At 36.2% G+C, this 20008-nt stretch overlaps 1 protein-coding gene across 1 annotated transcript in view; it reads right to left on the bottom strand.

Moving 5' to 3' along the window:
* EGLN1 (egl-9 family hypoxia inducible factor 1) overlaps positions 1 to 20008 on the bottom strand; it is a 69659-nt gene that overhangs the window by 10818 nt on the left and 38833 nt on the right. Inside the window, exon 2 of the mRNA XM_044002199.1 lies at positions 3695 to 3814. Within this exon, the coding sequence (XP_043858134.1) occupies positions 3695 to 3814 (120 nt within the window). The remainder of the gene's footprint in view (positions 1 to 3694; positions 3815 to 20008) is intronic.

The raw sequence follows: 20008 nt of genomic DNA, 5'->3' as shown, positions 1-20008 counted from the left end.
TCAATGTTCTCCTCGTCACCCATATTCATGACCAGGTTCACCTCCTGGATGCCAGATGCCAAATCTTGTAGGTTGTTTTTCTATATTTCTCTCATACATCTCTCCACCCTCCCTTTCATTTAAACAGCCACCACCCTAGTTTAAGTTCTCATCATTTCTCAGCTAGACTATTTTAATAGTCTCCTAATTGGTTCTCCTTTCCTCCCGGAATATGCCCAGGTTTACTGGAGTACACCGGAGAAAAATACACTTCAATCTCTTCCCCTCTCCAATCCATTCTCAATACAACTACCATAATAATCTGCCTAAGGCACAGATTAGGCCACACTATTCCCGTGCTCAAAAATCTTTCCTTAATAGTCAAATAACAATAGTCCTAGGCTGTCATCTATTAATTACAATGATAAAATGTAATTTGATAATTTCAAACAAATAAACAAGCCAGTGAGTCAGAATCTTCAAGTTTTAGATAAATTCCTGGCAATTTGTTTCATCCTTTAGACTCAAGGGAATTAACTGATTTCCCAAATTCAGATCATTCTGAAAATCATTATAGAAGGTATACTAAAAGATGACCAAAAAAATTAAAATTCTTTTAGCAAGAAATTACCTATTTTTACTATATATGGGCTAGCATTTAGAAAAAAATTCTTCAAGGAGTTTTCTATATGAAGATTTCTAGCTATCACGATTATGCCATATCATAGGTTTAAAATACCTATAAAAATAGGATTAATTTTTTGCATATCAAAAAAAGGAGACAGATGGTCTATACTGTATGTGCATACATATATATGTGTATTACACACATATATTTAAAGCAGCTAAAGGGCACAGTAGATAAAATGCAGGGCCTAGAATCAGGTAGACCTGAATTCAAATCACACTAACTAGCTGTGTGATCCTGAATAAGTCACTTAAACAATACCTGTCTCAGTTCCCTCAAATGTAAAATGGGGAAAATCATAGCACCTACCTAACAGAATTGTTTGAAACCGCTTAGCACAGTGCCTGGCACATAGCAGATGCTTAATAAATGCTTATTTCCTTTCTTCTTTCCTAAATTGGCAAGAAGTTTTCTTTTCTTTCTTTCTTTCTTTTTTTTTTTTTAAAGGAGTTGGGGGCATCTAGGTGGCGCAGTGGATAAAGCACCAGCCCTGGGTTCAGGACTCCCTGAGTTCAAATCCTCAGACACTTGACACTTAACTAGTTGTGTGACCCTGGGCAAGTCACTTAACCCTCACTGCCCTGCAAAAAACAAAAACAAAAACAAACAAACAAAAAATAGGAGACAGATTGCTGGGAAAACTGGAAAGCAGTTTGGTAGAGACAAGGCATAGACCAATATCTCACATCATATACCAAGATATGGTCAAAATGGATAAATGATTTACAATTAAAGATTTTATCTATAGATAAGGAAAGAGTTTATAACCAAACAAGAGATAGAGAGGATTATAGGAAGTAAAATAAATAATTTGGGTTACATGAAATTAAAAAGCTTTTGCACAAACAAAACTAATGCAAACAAATTAAAATGAAAACAGGAAACTGGGGGGGGGATTTTACAGAAAGTTTCTCTGATAAAGTCCTCATTTCTCAAATGAGCCAAATTCATAAAAATAAGAACCATTCCTCAGTTGATAATCAAAGGATATGAACAACTGTCAGAAGAACAAATCAAAACTATGGACAGTCACATAAAGAAATGCTAAATCACTAGTGATTAGAAAACTGCAAATTAAAAGAACTCTGAGGGGCAGCTAGGTGGTGGATAGAGCACCGGCCCTGGAGTCAGGAGTACCTGAGTTTAAATCCGGCCTCAGACACTTAACATGTACTAGCTGTGTGACCCTGGGCAAGTCACTTAACCCCAATTAGCTCACTGAAAAAAAAAAGAACTCAGATACTACCTCACACCTATCAGATAAGCTAACACAACAGAAAAGGGAAATGATATATGCCAGAGGGGATGTGGGAAAATTGGGACATTAATGCATTGTTGGTGGAATTGTGAACTTGTCCAACTGTTCTGGAGAACAATTTGGAATGATGCTCAAAGGGCAATACCACTTATCCCAAAAAGATCAAAGAAAAGTGAAAAGGACCTATCTGTATAAAAATATTTATATCAGCTACTTTGTAGTGACAAAGAATTGAAAGTTAAGGGAGAACCCAGAAATTGGGGAATGGCTGAACAAGTTGTGGTATATGTTTGTGATGGAATACTACTGTGCTAAAAAAATATGACAAGCAGGATGGTTTCAGAAAAATCTGGGAAGTTTTACATGATTTCATGCATGCAAAGTGAGCAGAACCAGGAGAACATGTACATAGTAACAGCAGTATTGTAAGGATAATCAACTGTGAAAAACTTAGTACTCAAATCAAGAAAATGATCTAAGACAATTCCAAAGGACTCATGATGAAAAATGCTATCCACCTGTAGAGAGGGAAGTGATGATGAACTCTGAATGCAGACTGAAGCATCCATTTTTAAAATTTTTATTGTTTTATTTTACAACATGGCTAATATGGAAATACATTTTGCGTGATTTCACATATATAATCAATTGGGGGGGGCGGTGAAGCAATTGGAGTTAAGTGACTTGCCCAGGGTCACACAGCTAAAGTGTCAAATGTCTAATCAATATCAAACTGTTTTCCTTCTCAAGGAAGGATGAGAGGCAGGAAGGAAGAGAAAGAACTTGGAACTCAATTTTTTTAAAATGACCTTAAAATTTTTCCCATGTAACTGAAAAATATTAAATGAAATAGATAAAAATAATTAAAAATTAAAATATTTAAAAGTCAGCATAGGGGGCAGCTAGGTGGCGCAGTGGATAAAGCACCAGTCCTGGATTCAGAAGTACCTGAGTTCAAATCTGGCCTCAGACACTTGACACTTACTAGCTATGTGACCCTGGGCAAGTCACTTAAACCCCACAGCCCCATCAAAAAAAAAAAAAAAACATACTAAGTCTTGTGGAATGGTACTTTTAATTTTTAAATCTACTGAGCTTCTTGCCTTCCTAGGGGTTCTCTGGTAAGAAATAACCACTTCTTCAAAGTTCTAGTAGATTCACAAAGAAATTTGTTTAAACATCATTTAAATTTAAGGAAAAAGCAAGATCAATTGTTAAACAGTAGGGTTTTTTTTAAATCATTAAGAGAAAATAAACATACAAATTAGGGCTGTCTTTATGAGATCTACTATACACTGCCAAATTATAAATCATGCTAAATTATGAAAAGGCAACCTACTTTCTTCCCTTCCTCCAAAAAAGTTCAAGTCTGTAAAACAGAGGTGTATATAACTCTTAAGACAATAAATAAAATGCAAGTAAGAACAGAAAATCATGTGCATTTATAAACATTTTTTTTCTTTTGGAAGGCCTCTCAAGAGTTTGTAAAAATGGTTCTTAGAAAAAAATTAAAGGAAATTGTAAATATGACACAGATAACTTCTGGGGAAAGTTATTTAATTCTGGATTAATGTTGGCCATTCAGTTTCTTTAATATCTACTGTGAATAGAGAAGCTATTGTGTGGAGTATGCCAATTTATATGATAAAAAATAAGCTTTTTAAAGTTATATATGTGTTGTGTACATGCATGTGTGTATTTCTCTGATATGGTGAGATTACAGTTTAAGAATTAAAGTGTATTATGATGTTTAAAATCAAGTTGCATACCTTGGCATCCCAGTCTTTATTAAGATAATATATACATGTGACACATCTTCCATCTCCATTTGGATTATCAACATGTCGCACATAACCTGTTCCATTGCCTGGATAACAAGCAACCATAGCCTATGGGTGAAAGAAAACAAAATCAATGTATGATTAAAGGGAGAGAAGTCAGTCAACCTTTAAAATTGAGTTTCTCAAATGTGGCTACTGTGGACTATTTCTGAATTTCTCTCTCTAATCAGCACCATATTTTAGAAATACACCGAACTCTCATAATATGAAGTAATTTTAGTCTAATATTTGGAAAAACATAAATGCCACAACGGATTAGAGCAATACTCAATTCAGATTCGGTATTCTAAGTGGAACCAAGGGATATTTTGTAAGAGGGCATAGTAGTTGTCTTTCATAATGTCAAACATTAACTCATTCAACTCAAATGATATTTGAAGAATGATCACTTGTGTTTAAATATATGTTTAAAACTTGCACCATATAAATAAAATAATAACAAAGAACACAGCAATAAAATGGGAAATAAAAATATCAAATGTAATTGATAAAAACTTACTATTCAAAATATATAAAGAATTAACATAAATATGTAAGATTAATACCCAGAATACATGTGATAAATGGACAAAGCAAAAGAATGAATAGTCTAAATACAAGAAAATGTAGACAGTATATCACATGGAAAATGTATAGCCTCAGTTAACAATTAAAGAAATATAAATTAAAATAATTTTAGGATCTATCTATGCACTGCTGGAGGTACTATAAATCTGTTCACTTTTTCCAGAGAGCAATCTGGTGATATATAATGAACTATAAAACCATTTCTACCCCCCTGACACAGTAATTCTATTTTGAGGGATATACCTCAACGAAATAACTAGAAAGGGGGAAAAAGGAAATTTGTAGAAAATGTTCATGGAGTGCTACTTATAACAGTAAAAAACTGGAAACAAGCCAAATGTCCCAAAATGGAGGACTACCTTGGCAATCTATGATAGAGTAATATGATGCAATATTATAAAAACATTTTTTGAAAACTAATTTACTCACAAAACAGTTTTGTTGCTGTTGTTGTTGTTGTTGTTGTTGTTGTTTTTTGGTGGGGCAATAAGGATTAAGTGACTTGCCCAGGGTCACACAGTAAGTGTCAAGTGTCTGAGACCGGATTTGAACTCAGGTCCTCCTGAATCCAGGGCCAGTGCTTTATCCACTTCGCCACCTAGCTGCCCATCACAAAACAGTTTTGATATATGCTAGTCTCTGGAGAAGGAACAAGGGACATATTGGGAGGCAAAACTGAAGAAAATAAGGCTATTTTTATATCTCAAATTGTTACACGTATTTGGTATATATACAACTTTATATTTAACATGAAAGGAAATGTTACCATAATCAGAATTTAATCAATATCATGCAAAACACAATTTAGGGAAATGCCATTATATAATTGTTTTTTTTTAAACTAGGAAATGATATATTATCAATGATATATGGAAATATGCATAAAATACATTTCTTAATTCCCACATAAGTATTATGTGGAAATGCTAAGGGGGATGTAGAGATGAGTGAAGACCTAATGCTTTGATGTTATAGCTCTTATTTGTTTTATACCCACTTGACATCATTCGACTTTGATCATCTCCCCCATAACATGGTTTCATCTATTCCTAATTTCCTTGTTTCTATACTAAGCAGTATGTAGGTACCATAAGAGTACTATAAGTAGTGTCTGAGAATATCAGAGAAGAAAAGAGATTGCTCTCTTGAGGCCTGAAACACTAATGAAATGAAAGATTTCTGGGGTAGGAATGGCAACTGGGAGGAGACAAAGAAGGAATAACATGAAAACAAAGGCACAGCAAGAATATGGTGTGTCTAGGTACCAGTAAATAGTCTAGGTTAGGTATAGCAAAGCTTCTTAAACTGTGGGTTATGACTCTATATGGGGTCATGTAACTGAATGTGAGGGTCGCAAAAAATATGGCAACAGTAAAAGGTTATGCATACCCATTTTATATACCTATATATCTGGGGCTGTGTAGAAATTTCTTGGGCAAAAAGGGGTCATGAGTGGAAAAAGTTTAAGAAGCCCTGAGCTATATAGCAAAAGGCATATAAAAGGGAGGAATGAAAAATAAGGATGTAAAGGTAGATTAGTTAATGAAAGGCCTCAGATGTCAAATTAAGGAGGCAAACTTTATAACTACTTACAATGAAGGGCCAACGAAGGTTTGTTTGATTGAGGGTTTTTTTTGTTTGCTTAAACAGGGACAGTATGTAGTTAAGAATGATGTTTTGTGAAACTAAATCTGACAGCAGTATACAGAACAGATGAAAAGCAAGAGACTAAAAGCAGAGGGAGCAATAATTCTAAAGGAGGTAATGATGGGCTGAACTACAGTGGTGAGTGTCAATGAGAATGGAAAGGGAGAAACAGATGTGAGAGATTCTGAAGGCAAAACTTATGGGGAATGCTGAGTTTGTTTTGAGACATGTTGAGCTGGAGGGGGCTAGTGAGTGAGTTAAAAAGATGGCTGAAGTTACTTTCATTCTCCCATTTACCCACATTTGGTCTTATCTTCGACTTACTTCTCATATCCAATCAGTTGAGAAGTTCAGCTGGCTCTACCTCTACAAATTATTGTTTGTTTGCTAGGTAACACATTGGATAGAACACTGGCCTTGAAAGTTGGGAGGACCTGGGTTCAAATCTTACCTCAGACACTAGCTGTGTGACCCTGGGCAAGTAACTTTACCTTAAACATCCAGGGCCATCTCCAGTTGTCTTGATATATATTTTGCCACTGGATTCAGATGGCTCTGGAGGAGAGTGGAGTTGGTGCAAGATTGCACAGCCTTCCCTCACCTAAAAAAATCCAATTCACTCCAAGTCACAACATCACCTGGATGTCATAGTCTTCTTCAAGAACGAAGGACAAACAACAACTTCTACAAAACCTCTTACATCCATACCCTTTCTCCCCACTCAGACTACTACCACCTCTTCTCATCATCTTCCTGGACTGCAATAGCTTTATTTTAAGTGGTGTCTTAACCCTTTTTGCATCACCTTCAGCAATCTAGTGAAACCTGTTTGCCTCAGAATAATGTTTTTTAAATGCACAAAATAAAATATATAGGATTATGAAGGAAATAAATCATTGAAATACAGTTGAAATATATTTTTTAAAGTTTATAGACTTGTTCTTAACAAGGTTAAGAATCTCTACTGTAGAAAGACCCTCTAAAATGGTTCTGTCACTTTGCTACCAAGGCCATCTCCCCAAAGTACAAATATGGCATTATCAGTCCCTTCCCCAAATCTTCCAGGGGCTACCAATTTACTTCTACGATTAATTACAAACTCAGCCTGGCATTCAAGCTATTGCATAATCTTTTTTTTTTCTTTTTTTCTTTTTGGGTGAGGCAATTGGGGCTAAGTGACTTGCCCAGGGTCACACAGCTAGTGTTTAAGTGTCAGAGGCTGGATTTGAACTCAGGTCCTCCTGAGTGCTTTATCCACTACACCACCTAGCTGCCTCCGCTATTGCACAATCTAATTTCAAAACTACCTAATAATTTCATATTAATCAATTAATAAATATTTATAAAGCACCTACTACACACCAGGCACTAGAGATACAAAGACAAATTTGAAACAGTTCCTCTTCTTAGGGAGTGTTCATTTTATGGGAGATGGGAGTATGACAATATATAGATATAAATACAAGGGGTGTGTGAGGCAGGGGTGGGAAGGCATTAGCAGCTGAGGGAGAGGGGAAATCAGCAGAGGCCTCATGTGGATTATGTCACTTGAGCTGAACTTACTCCCCTTCATTAAAAACATGAACAATAAACCCACAACTCTGCAAACCCTAAGTGCTATTAATGTTTCCTACCCTGAAACTCAATGTCATACTCTGTGCATTCATCAGGCTGTCATTCATGCCTGAAATGCTCTCCAGGTCAATTTTTCACATTCAAGACTTAGCTGGGTGCCCCTTTCTTGTGTGTAGTCTTCCTTGATCTCCCAAGATTAAAAGTACTCTTTCCCTCCCAATACAAATACAGTAAGTATGTAGTATTTTCAGTTCTTTTATATCTCCCTTCAGTCTCTACCTAGTTTTATGTGTTTACCTGAGTATATACTGTAACTGATCAAAAGAACGTAAGTTCTCACTTATAACAGAGTCTGATTCTTTTTTTTTTTTTCATTTTGTATCTACAATACCCTGCACATTGCAAATACTTTATAGATGTTTGCTGAATGGCAGGAATTCTCTTCATTATTGTATTAATCCGTAAAGGGCTTCTTATAAGGCAAGGAAATTACCCAAGATCAGATTCTTGTCTATAAGAACACTTCGTAATGCAGAGTTCCACACGTCTAATTACTAAAATGAAAATGTTTTCATGCACTATTTCACAAGAAATATGTTTAGGAAATCTGCACTTATGATCAAACAGTAAAGGTTTTCCAAGTGCACAATAAGCTGGAGTGCTGGTTTCAAGTCATCCAAGAGAACCAGTCAGATCAATAAGCAGCCTATAAAAGATTGCTCATACATCATTATTTAATTTTAATCAATGATAAAATATATCATGTGAAAGCATCCATGGTAAGTTACAAATGATAACAAGAGAATCAGAGTTGTCAGTAGCCCTCTACTTATCAACTGTATCTGCCAAGCCTGCTTTTATGCCTACTGTTGGGAAAATTTCTAAGTCCAACGAAGGAAAGAAAGAGCAAAGTCTCCAAGCCATGTAAAAACAGATTTCTTGAGAGAGGATACCGGTCTCACAATAAAGCCAGTCAGTCAGGGGTAGGACCTGAAAGACACTGAGTAGTGTCACTCAGGGGCTTTTATACCCCAATAGGGCGGTAAGTATTTATACCATACTATTTTTAGACCCATAAAACATGTACACAGGTTGATCATCCAGACTTCCTCTCAATTTGCAGTCCATGTACATGGAGGACTGTAGGTTGATCAGTCAAATTTCCTATTAGCCACTTGCTTGCTATTAGTCACATTAGCCACTGGATGATCACTAGATCTGCCAACTGGAATTGCTGAACACCTAATACTATGATGGAAAGGATGAGAAGCTACAGATGATGGCTAGAGATGGTTTCTAGCAAGACTTGATGATCATCTGACACTGGCTACTCAGAAGAGCAATGCTAACCAAAATTAGAATAGCATTGCTAATCATAGGGGATTGGAATTAGCTCTACTGGTATCTGTTTTACCTAATATTGACAGTCTACTAATAAAATAAAATATCTAACTATAGTAAATCACAATTTTTAGCTGATATACTGATTATTGCCATAATTAAAGATCTTTCCATTTCTTTTAACTAAGGGGTAGGGAAAATCTCACTCACACTACTGGGGGTAAAACCTAACTCAATCATAAAATTAGCTCATATTTGGTGTCGGGTTTTAAGGCTGACAAGCAAAATTCTCTGCTATCTAAAACAAGGAAGCTGGGCAACAGTTTTACTGCAGTTGGTGCTACACAGACCATATCTCAAGTGGTGAATTAATGACAAGAGTAGCCTGGAGCATGAAGGGTTTGGAAACCAGGAGGAATGGTTAAGAGAACAGAGTATGTTTAGGTTGGAAGAGAGGGCTAGAAAGAAAAAGCACCAGTCTGCTCAAATGTGTGGAGTGGCTAATCATGGAGGAGAAACAAAGATCAATGGTTATAATAAGCTATAGGCAATAGCTTTGGGAGAACTGGGTTTAGCAAAGAAGAATTTCCTTACAACTAGAGCTGACAGAAAATGAAATGGACTCACTCATGAGATAGTGAAGATGCAGAATTACAGTCTTACAATGCATACGGGCAAACTTCATTAGGCCACAAGAGGTTAAGTGTCTTGCCCAGGTCATATGGGCAGTTAAGAATAGGGCCAAGATTCAAAACCAGGTCACTGGACTTCAAATCCACTGCATTTTCCATTGCGTCTCAACAACCTCTAGGTAACAAGGCTACTGGATTATTAACCTGATGGAGATGCTATAGATTCTATATGCTATAGATGCTATAGATTCCTGCACTGGGTAGAAGGTTGGGTTAGAAGCCTGCTAATGTCCTAATTCAACTAACAATACAAGTCTATGATTTGTAAAAATGTAACTAAATTCCATTCGCTAAGAATGGGACTAAGAAATGGGCGTAGCTTGCCATATGAGATTCAAGTCAGACATAATATAGAATTATATCACTTTAAGAATGATTAAATATCAAGAAAGGTTACAATAACTCCATCCCTGAGGATATTTAGTGGAAAGGAAAGGGGTGATGGTGGTGATAGAGCTTAAATTATCTGTCTTAGTTATCCTTCCGGGAGAATAGGGAGATGACCAGATAACCTTTATGGAAAGTGTTATCTGTCTTAAAAGAGAAAGAAACGACCACACTAGAATTCTTGAATGTATTTCCATACTATTACAAAGAACTATAATTTTAAATAATCAAATGGCTATGAAGACAACAAATTTATATGTAAGGAAAACATCATATGCTAATTTCTTCTTTTTTGATACTAAAATATACATAATTTAAAAGATTTTCTTAACATTGAAAACAACATTAATTTGCGTTTTACTATGAGAATAAAAGGAAGACATTTGCACTATGAAGAGATTTATTTCTGGCTTTAAAAAGCATTTGTTCAATATGAAATTGAACCAGGAACACCCCGCCCCCCAATCTTTATACCCCTTTTAATACCAGAGAGTCAAAGCTGAGGACTTTTTTTCCCCAACAGCTTATCACATTATCTTACACTATTATATGCTACCTAGTTTTCCTCCTTACCCTTGTAAGCATGCAACAATGTCATTTGAAAACGCTAATCTTTTGCGTTTGTGTTTGGGGTAGGGTAGAGATTCTTTCACACCTACTAAACCATATGTACCCCAACATTTTAGAGGGCTACCCCAAGGGACTCTCTGCATGAACCCATTATCTCAATTTGCAAAAGTGACATTTTTACAGGCTATCAAAACAAAAATGCTATAGAAACAATCATTCTATCTTAGAAACTACTCATTTTAATTGTACCATCCCAAATTCTCATTGTAATAAACTTGATTTTAATGCAATTTAAGTATTTAGAAAAATGTTTATTTGTAAAAATAAAATGCCCTCCTTGGAAATTATACATGCCATATTTTTCAAACAACTCCTTTCAAACTGCTGAAACCTGAAGCCTGCATACCAAAAGTACTATCAAAACAAAAACCTAGAGCTCTGAACTATTTTATCTCTGGGTAAAATCTTCAAAACAATAGAGGGGGTCTCAGGATGTGACATGAATTCCTGTACCCTTTGCCCAAAGAACAATCACTTGCCAGAAGCAACCTGTTCATTATTTTTTCACTTGAATTTACTATATTATTCCATTACTGAGTTATTATTGAGTTGTTTAAACAACTCAGCCAGGTGGCGGTCACTTGAGCAAGAAGCAACTGGTATGATATCCCATCACTTCCGTGAAGACAAAAAAAAGTTCCTGGAGTGGACTTTCCATATTAAGTCTGAAGATACTTATTTATTACAAGTTAGTTCAGGAAAATCCTTGTAAAATCTGTACATTTTAATTCAGTGGAAAGCTGAATTAAGTAATAGTGAGATTCAGTGATCTCAAAAGTTTCTTTCCAGCCTGAAATCTATGATCCTCTGATCCAAATATTACTACTACTAATAACTACAATCACTAGGACTTCTATAACATTTCAAGGTCTGCAAACTACTTAACGTGTTATTTCATGTGCTCTTTGCAAGCGTGTGAGGTACATGCTATTACAAATGAAATCTATTTTATAGACGAGGAAACCCAGGCTGAGAGATGAAATTACTTGTACCAGGTCATATTATGTCTGAGGCAGGATTTGAACTTAAGTCTTCCTGCTTCCAAGTCTGGCACTCTATCACATAAAAACTTACTATTCCCAGGAGGCTTCATCTGAAAATTTACTTATCGAGTATATAAGTTAAATAATTAGCAAGTGAAAGGAAGAAAAATCTGAAAATGTCACCTGGCTAAAGATAAATTAGGGGACCTATAAATCGATATCTAATAGAATATAACAATTAGTGGAATGAAAAGCACACTGGAGCAGATGTCAGAAGATCTGGGTTCAAATTTCTGTACTAGTGAAGCAAGGAAAGGTCTCAGGAGCAGGAGTTTTAAACGCATGTTTTAATCATGTTAGAAACTGGTTTCCCTTTGATAATACGATTACTATGAAATATGTTCTCAGGCAAGTCACTTTTCTCCTCGCTGGGTCTCAGCTTCCTCATTTGTAACATGAGCAGGCCGAACTACATAATATCTGTGGTCTCTTCTAGCTCTATGTGATCTTACTGTCTTATAAACCTATAACACTGACAAGTCAACAAGTTAGACAACAAATGGGAGACACTGTTTTTAGTAGAAAACAAGCTTAATGAGTTGGTAGTGTGATATTGTGACTAAACAAGTTCATGTTGTCCTTGGCTGCACTAAGAGGCAAAGCTTCCAGATTTTAGAAAGTGATGATCCTTCTGCACTCTAACCGGGTCCAAACACATATACGGTGCTGTGTTCAGTTCTGAACATCATCGTTTAAGAAGGACATCGATAAGCTGAAAAGACCCCAGAAAAAAGAAACCTAGGATAGTAAATGACCTCAAGTATATTTCATATTAGGAAGAAGATGTTTAGATGAGAAAAGACTGAGGGAAGTATGGTAATTGTCTTTACATATCTGAACAGCTACCATGAGGATGAGAAATTAAATTTGTTCTGTTGGGCCCCAGAAGGCAAAAAAATAGGAGCATCAAGTGAAAAGTTGCAAAGAGGCCAATTCTGACTTGATGTGAGGAAAAATTTCTAAGAGAGCAATCTGAAAAAGTAATGAGTTGTCTCAGGAAGCAGAGGGTTCCCCTTTATTTGGAAATCTTCAAAGCAAAGGGTAGATGACCAAGTATTGTCAGGTATGTTTGGGGGGAGAGGGAAGAATTCGTTGTTTTTTTTTAAGTATAAACTGGACTAAATGACCATTAAGGTTCTTTCTTTTTTTTTTCTTTTTCTTTTTTTTTTTTTTGTGGGGCAATGGGGGTTAAGTGACTTGCCCAGGGTCACACAGCTAGTAAGTGTCAAGTGTCTGAAGTCGGATTTGAACTCAGGTACTGCTGAATCCAGGGCCAGTGCTTTATCCACTGCGCCAGCTAGCTGCCCCCATTAAGGTTCTTTCTAATCCTAAAATTCTGTGATTCTGAGAAATCCAAAATTTTTGTCATCTACCTTCCTCCTAGGAGGTAGCTTAACAAATGCTTACAAAATAACTTTTTATATCAGAATTCAAAGGGATTAACTACTTATTCAATAATTAAATTTCCTTAAAATTTCTTTTATAACTTAATGATTTTTGAGGGGTAGCTAAGTGGCACAGTAGATAAAGCACTGGCCCTGAAATTGGGACGACCTTAATTCAAATCTCACCTCAGACACTTAGTAACTGTGTGATTTGTGGGCAAATCACTTAACCCCAATTGCCAAAACATGTGGGGCCATCTCCAGTTGTCCTCACACACACACACACACACACACACACACACACACACACACACACACACACACACACACACAGAGGAGAGAGTGAGGTTGGTGACCTTGCACAGCCCTGCCTCATTTAAATGCAATTCTGTGCAAGTCATGACATCACCCCCATGTCATGATCCTCTTTAAGAACAAAGGGCAAACAACTGATTTTTGGAGGAAAACCTAAACTGCAAAAACAATATTAACTATTTCATTTCAATTTCAACACTGGCATTTTCAAGAGCATCAATCAAAATTTGCAATGATGCCTTGTTTACTTTTTAGTATTGGTACAAATTGATGTAAATCTTGCCCTCAAAGATATTATAAAAATAGATGGAATATCTGGGTTCAAACCCTAGCTCTTCCACATGTGTAACTGTGTGATCCTGGGCAAATCTCTTTCCCTCTGGGGACTAGTTTCCTTTTCTGTAAAATGACAGTGTTGAATTAAAATCCCCTAAAATCTCTTTTAACTCTCAATCTATAACTGAATGTTGTACTATGCCTTAATACGATGATACCCTCAAAGTTACTGAAGTGAGCAGAATTCAGCTTATACTTGGAATAATGGTGTTATCAAAATCAAATAGAAATAATTCCTATGTGGACTTAGAAAATTAACATTATTTACATTGTATTTTTATTTATCATATTAAACATTTCCCAATTACATTTTAATCTGATTTGGCCATAGAAGTGTTTTGTACTTCTTAGTTCTGTAGTTGAAACCTCTGGACTAATGTCCTAGTGTATTTGTTATGACGTTAATATTGCACTCTGATAGCTTACACAGATAGTGGTTATTTACCTCTCTCTAAAGTAGGCTGTCTAGTTTTCTTTCTTCTTGTGGCCCACTGTCCTGTCTCTTATCACTGCTTAGGATACCGATCAACCTTTCTGATAACCATCACCACTTCTGAAGTGGGTAAGATCACTGAGCCCAGGGTCAGGAAGACCCAAAGTCAAATCTAGCCTCAGACACTTACTGGCTGTGTGACCCTGGACAAGTCACTTAACTTCTGTCTGCCTCAGACAGACTTCTGTATACCTCTAAAATGGGGACAATAATAGCATCTACTTTCCCAGTGTAGTGAGGATCAAATGAGCTAATAATTGTAAAGTACTTAGCACAATGGCTGACACTTAAGTAGGCAATTAATAAATGCTTGTTTTCCTCCTTCCTTTGCCTGCTATTTTCCCCACATATACCTCACCTTCTGAACTACCAGGGCATAGCTTTTATAACTATTGAAAATAAATAAGAACATTCCCTTCCTTCCAGTTAGGAAATGAAACAGTCATATCATGTAATAAACAATGTTTAGGGGGCAGCTAGGTGGCGCAGTGGATAAAGCACCAGCCCTGGATTCAGGAGGAACTGAGTTCAAAGCTGACCTCAGACACTTGACACTTACTAGCTGTGTGACCCTGGGCAAGTCACTTAACCCCCATTGCCCTGCAAAACAAACAAACAAAACCCCCACAAAACAATATTTAGGTATTTCATTACTGTTCACTTCTCAGAAAATGGACTTTTTTGAACTTCTGGGATTAGTATTATTCTAAGTATATGAATTTACCAGAAGTATTATCTTCAAATAAGTGAAACATCAAATAAAAATTGACACGACTTATTAAAATGTTTTAAATGGGGGGGGATAAAATATTCTTGTTGGAAAGTTGGAGTGGGGGTGCAGAAGGAGAAGAAAAAAATAAAAGTATTCAGTGAGTTAAGTTTCAGGTCATATGACCCACAAGAAGGCACACCAAGCATTTACTCTCGTCCAGTCTTTGGTATATTTCAATCTGTGCCTATTCCCTGTTTATTTTTGCTGTTTGCTTGGATAACTGTATTTATTCACAATTTGCTGTCTGTAATTGCCTTTTGTGTAACCAGTATTTGGCAGGAAGGAGGTGAGCTGTCAAGTCTAAGTTAAGACCAAGCCCTCTCCTCTCAGGAGTGATCTGGGAGAGCAGCTTTCCTTCTGAGCTGAGCCTCAAACCCCTGGATTGGAAATATGTAAAAAGGGGGTGCAGAACAGATAGATAATGGAGAGCTCAATCTAGTCCAATGCCCCTCTTAGAGAAAGATTACGGGAGTTGCCCAGCCCCTCCCCACAGGCAGCCTCCTGGCAGACATGGCACTTGGTTTTAATCCTCCTCTTCTCAGAGGCAAGGCAAACCTCAGATATTGTATAGCTAACATTAGCCAAGATGGCTTGTGGATGGCATGGACTGTACACATGAGTATTCTTACACAATTCTTGTGGACATAAATATTACTGTAGCAAATATAAAGCTACAACTTCCCTTTATTGATAAGAATGGTCTCGTTTAAATACAATAATTATAACAAAAACTAAGATAATTTTTTTTTCTCTTGATTAATGAGTGACTCACCTGGATCACACATCCCATCTTGCTACTTCATTTTACTTCCTAACTACCCAGCTAATTACTTGACAGCTGCCATTCATAAACTGCTACTCCCCCATCCCTGCTCTCTTCCCCATATTAGGACAATGATCACATCAACTCTGTGGAGGCTCTGTGAGGAAGTGTCAATTTACTATTTCCTTAAGGCTCTAGTCACTATCCCACTAACTTTTAGTACTCAAGTGCCCCTCCCTCATCATGGCTCCCTATGTGTTTAGTCTGACCCTATTTGCATTTAAGATCCTTGAAGGCAAGGGCTATTTTTGCTCTTTCATTTGTATCAAGTGCTAAGCAATAAGTTCTTAATATAAATGCTTTTTCATTCATTCTAATTATGGGTAAGGTTGTGATTTTTGTTAGAGTGAAAGATTAAGAAATCTTCATCATAAAGTCAAAGAAGAAAAATGTAGGTTAAATTTCTATTACTAAAGGGGCTAAAGAGATCCAATACAACTGCAGCAGTGTGGCAATCTTTTCTGAGGAATACTGAAAATCAAAATCAGAATCAGTCGACTTGGCCAGTGGTTGTATGTGGGGAGAGGAAAGGTCAAAGATGATGCAGAGGTTTCAAAGGCTAGGTCACTATAAAAATTGCTGTGCCAGCGACAAAAATAGAAAAGTAAGGGAAAGGTGCAGCTTTGGGGGGGAATATGGTTCATTTTTGATATGCTGAACTTAAAAAAATGTTAGTGGAAGATCCGGGTGGATATTATCAAGGAAGTACCTAGAAATTAAAGAGTGGACTTCAGGGAGGAGATAAAAGTTTGAGAGTGTATGCACTGTCATGAGAGAAAGTATAAAGAATGAGGTGAAGTCTAGGCGAATGTCCACATCAGCAGGAAGTTCAGGGGAAAATACATAATTTAGAAATGCCTGATTCATGCCTTTGAGGAATTTACAGGAGAACCAAGAAAGAACAATGTCGAAGAAACAAAGGGAATAAAGTATCAAGAGGAAAGAGAGGAAGAGGAGAGGGAATGAAAGTCTAAAATACTGCAGAAAGGTCATGAAAATTTAGCCTGAGAAAACATGATTAGATTTGACAATATGGAGTTCACTGATGAAATAATTTCAGTTGAGTGACTTAGAAAGAAACCAGATGTTAGCAGTTGAAGAAAAATGAATGGGTAATGATTCTATCTTAATATCTCTAGAATCCACCCCCCTTCTCTCTATTCACATGACCACTACTCTGGTTCAGATCTCATCACTTCTTACTGAGACTAGCACAATAGTCTATTAGTTCTCTCCATCTCCAATTCATTTTCCTTAGAGCTGTCAAATTAATATTCCTAAAAACACTGACCCTGGCACTCCCCTATTCAAAAGGGCTAGTGGTTCACTTCTAGTGTTTGGTATTTAAAATCCCTCACAACCTGACTCCAGGCTTTCTTTCTAGGCTTAACATTACTTTTCCAACCAAACTGGCCTAATTTCTGTTCCTGGTACACACCATTCCATCTCCTATCTCAATGCCTTTGCATAGGCTATCTAGTAGGCCTCAAATGCACTTTTCCCTCACCTCCACCTCTTAGAAACCCTTAGGTTCCTTAAACGTTCAGTTCAAGTGCTACTGTCTTTAAAAGGGCTATCCTGATTTTCATCATCGAACTGTTTGTTTGTTTTGCAGGGTAATGAGGATTAAATGACTTGCCCAGGGTGTGACAGCTAGTAAGTGTCAATTATCTGAGTGAATTTGAACTCAGGTCCTCCTGAATCCAAGGCTGGTGCTTTATCCACTGCACCACCTAGCTGCCTTCATCATCCAATTGTTAATGCCCTCTCCCCACCCTTAGAAAATTACTTTGTATCTACTTTTTGGTCTACATGTTCTTTCTTAATAGAATATAAACTGAGAAAGTGAATCACTTTAACAGATTAGGTACAAAAGATCCAAAAGCAAGGAAATATACTGGAGCAATGTTCAATAAGCACTCACTATTCAACAAAAACTGCTGGGAAAACTAGAAAGCCATTTGGCAGAAATCAGGTTTAAATAAACATCTCACACCATATACCACAATAAGTTCCAAAAGATATGTAACTCTTACATATAAGATCATATCAAACAAATCAAAAGAACAAAGGAAGGAGATAATTTTTACAACTATAGGTTGAGGTTGTTCTTGCCCAGAGGACAGAGAGGACCATAGAAGATAAAATGGTCATTTTGAATCTGTAAGATTTGTAGAAGTTTTTGCACAAACAAAATCATTACAGTTATAGTTAGAAGGGAAATCATCAAATGGGGGACAATCTTCACAGGAAAAATATCTAATCAAGGAATGATTTTTTTAAAAAGTATTTATTTTACCCATAAAATAGAAATGGAGAGCTAAAAATCTGAATTCAACAATATGCTGCTTTCAGGAAACATTATAAAAATGAGAGACATACACAAAGATAAAATAAAGGGCAGGAGTAGAATTTATTGTGTAAAAAAAGCAGAGATGGTAAACATGATCTCAAAGTTAAAGTTAAGATAGATTTAATCAAAGAGAAAAATAAAGAAATTACATTATGTGTCAGCAATAGTATTCAATATTGTTTTAGACCATTTAAAATAACTAGGCAGTATAAAATACCTGAGTGTATACCTGACAAAACAGATGCAGGAACTATTCAAGAACAAACATAGCACACTTTTATACAAATAAACTCAGATCCAAATAATTGAAGTAATATTTAGTGTTCATGAGTAGGTAAAGCCAACATAATTTTTAAAATGACAATTTTACCTAACTAATCTATGGACTCATCATTCCAATTAAATTACTAAAAATTATTTTATTGAGTTAGAAAAAATAATAACAAAGTTTATTTGGAAGAACAAAGGGTCAGGAACTTCAAAGAAATCAGCAAAAATGTCATAAAGGAAATAGTTTAAACAACATCGGACCTTAAACTATATTATAAAGTGAGCACATTGTTGAAGTGTAAAATGTCTATTTTTAATTTTTTATATTAAAATTTTCCTGTATAAATAAAATCTATTTAGTCAAGAAGGGAAGGAATGTAAAAAACTGAAAAAAATTTGCATAGACAATATCTCAGATAGGATGTGATTAGGTTGGAATATTGCCTGTGCTCCATGTCGGGTGCTAAAATTATAGCAAGGGGGAAATTGGTGTCAATGGTCCTTAGGTATTCCTCTTTAGAATAAAATAAGCTTTTATTTGGGCGCTAGAGAAAGGAACCAAGAGAAAAGGGGAGATAATGGCTTACAGATCACATGATTCTCTAAAATGCATTTCTCTTTGAACAGAAGAAAGGCCCAAGCTTTTATAGATGATAGATGGAGTGATCCCTTTGAGAGTGGAATGTCCCTTATTGGGGGTGGGTTGGGAGGTGTCAGGTGAGGGGTGGTAGTTATCTCTGTCTCCTGGTACCAACCAGGCAGCAGCCACGCCTAATGGGCATATCTCCCTTATTTCTCAAGGTGTGTCTGTCCTTTAGTTTAACTGGCCAGTTTGTGTCCCAACCCCATAACAAAAACCAACAAGTAAGCAAAGTTGGGCAGCTTTTAAAATAATGTAGCACTGGGGACAGCTAGGTGGAGCAGTGGATAAAGCACCAGCCCTGGATTCAGGAGGGCCTGAGTTCAAATCTTACCTCAGACACTTGACAATAACTGGCTGTGTGACCTTGGGCAAGTCACTTAACCCTTTCTGCCCCACCAAAACAAACAAAAATAATGTAGCACTTATATAGGTTTTCTTGAAATGGAAATTTATTGTTTATACTGAATCCTCTCATGTTCTGCTATGTACATGACAATGTTTATTTTTTCTTTTCTCATTTTGTATTTGTTTAAATTTTAAAATTTACTCCCCCCCATAAAAGCATTTATTAAGTGTTTATTATGTGCAAATTAATGGGAAAACAAATAGAAAAAAGACAAGGTGATAAAAGTGTCCAGAGGTGCTAAGGATGCATTTATAGGCGGCATGTTCAAAGCCCAGAAGCCCTTACTGTGAACTGGCAGGTCAGCTTATAATTCCTGAGGATCTGGAGGGTAGTGCTAGTCAATTAACAATCACTTATTAAGTATAAACTATATTCCAGGAACTATATAGTAAAGGCAAAAACAGGATCCTTGCCCTCAAGGAACTCATATTTTAATGAGAAAGACAACATGCAAATATCTATGTAAATAAAATTATATGTGTGTATATATTTACATAGATATTATATATGGATATGTATGTACATACATACATATCTACATGTATATATGGATATGGAGGAGAA

This window comes from Dromiciops gliroides, chromosome 4, assembly GCF_019393635.1.
Source record: "Dromiciops gliroides isolate mDroGli1 chromosome 4, mDroGli1.pri, whole genome shotgun sequence".
Lineage (NCBI taxonomy): Eukaryota > Metazoa > Chordata > Mammalia > Microbiotheria > Microbiotheriidae > Dromiciops > Dromiciops gliroides.
The sequence above is the reverse complement of the archived record's forward strand: the minus strand, read 5'-3'. Positions and strand labels throughout refer to the sequence as shown.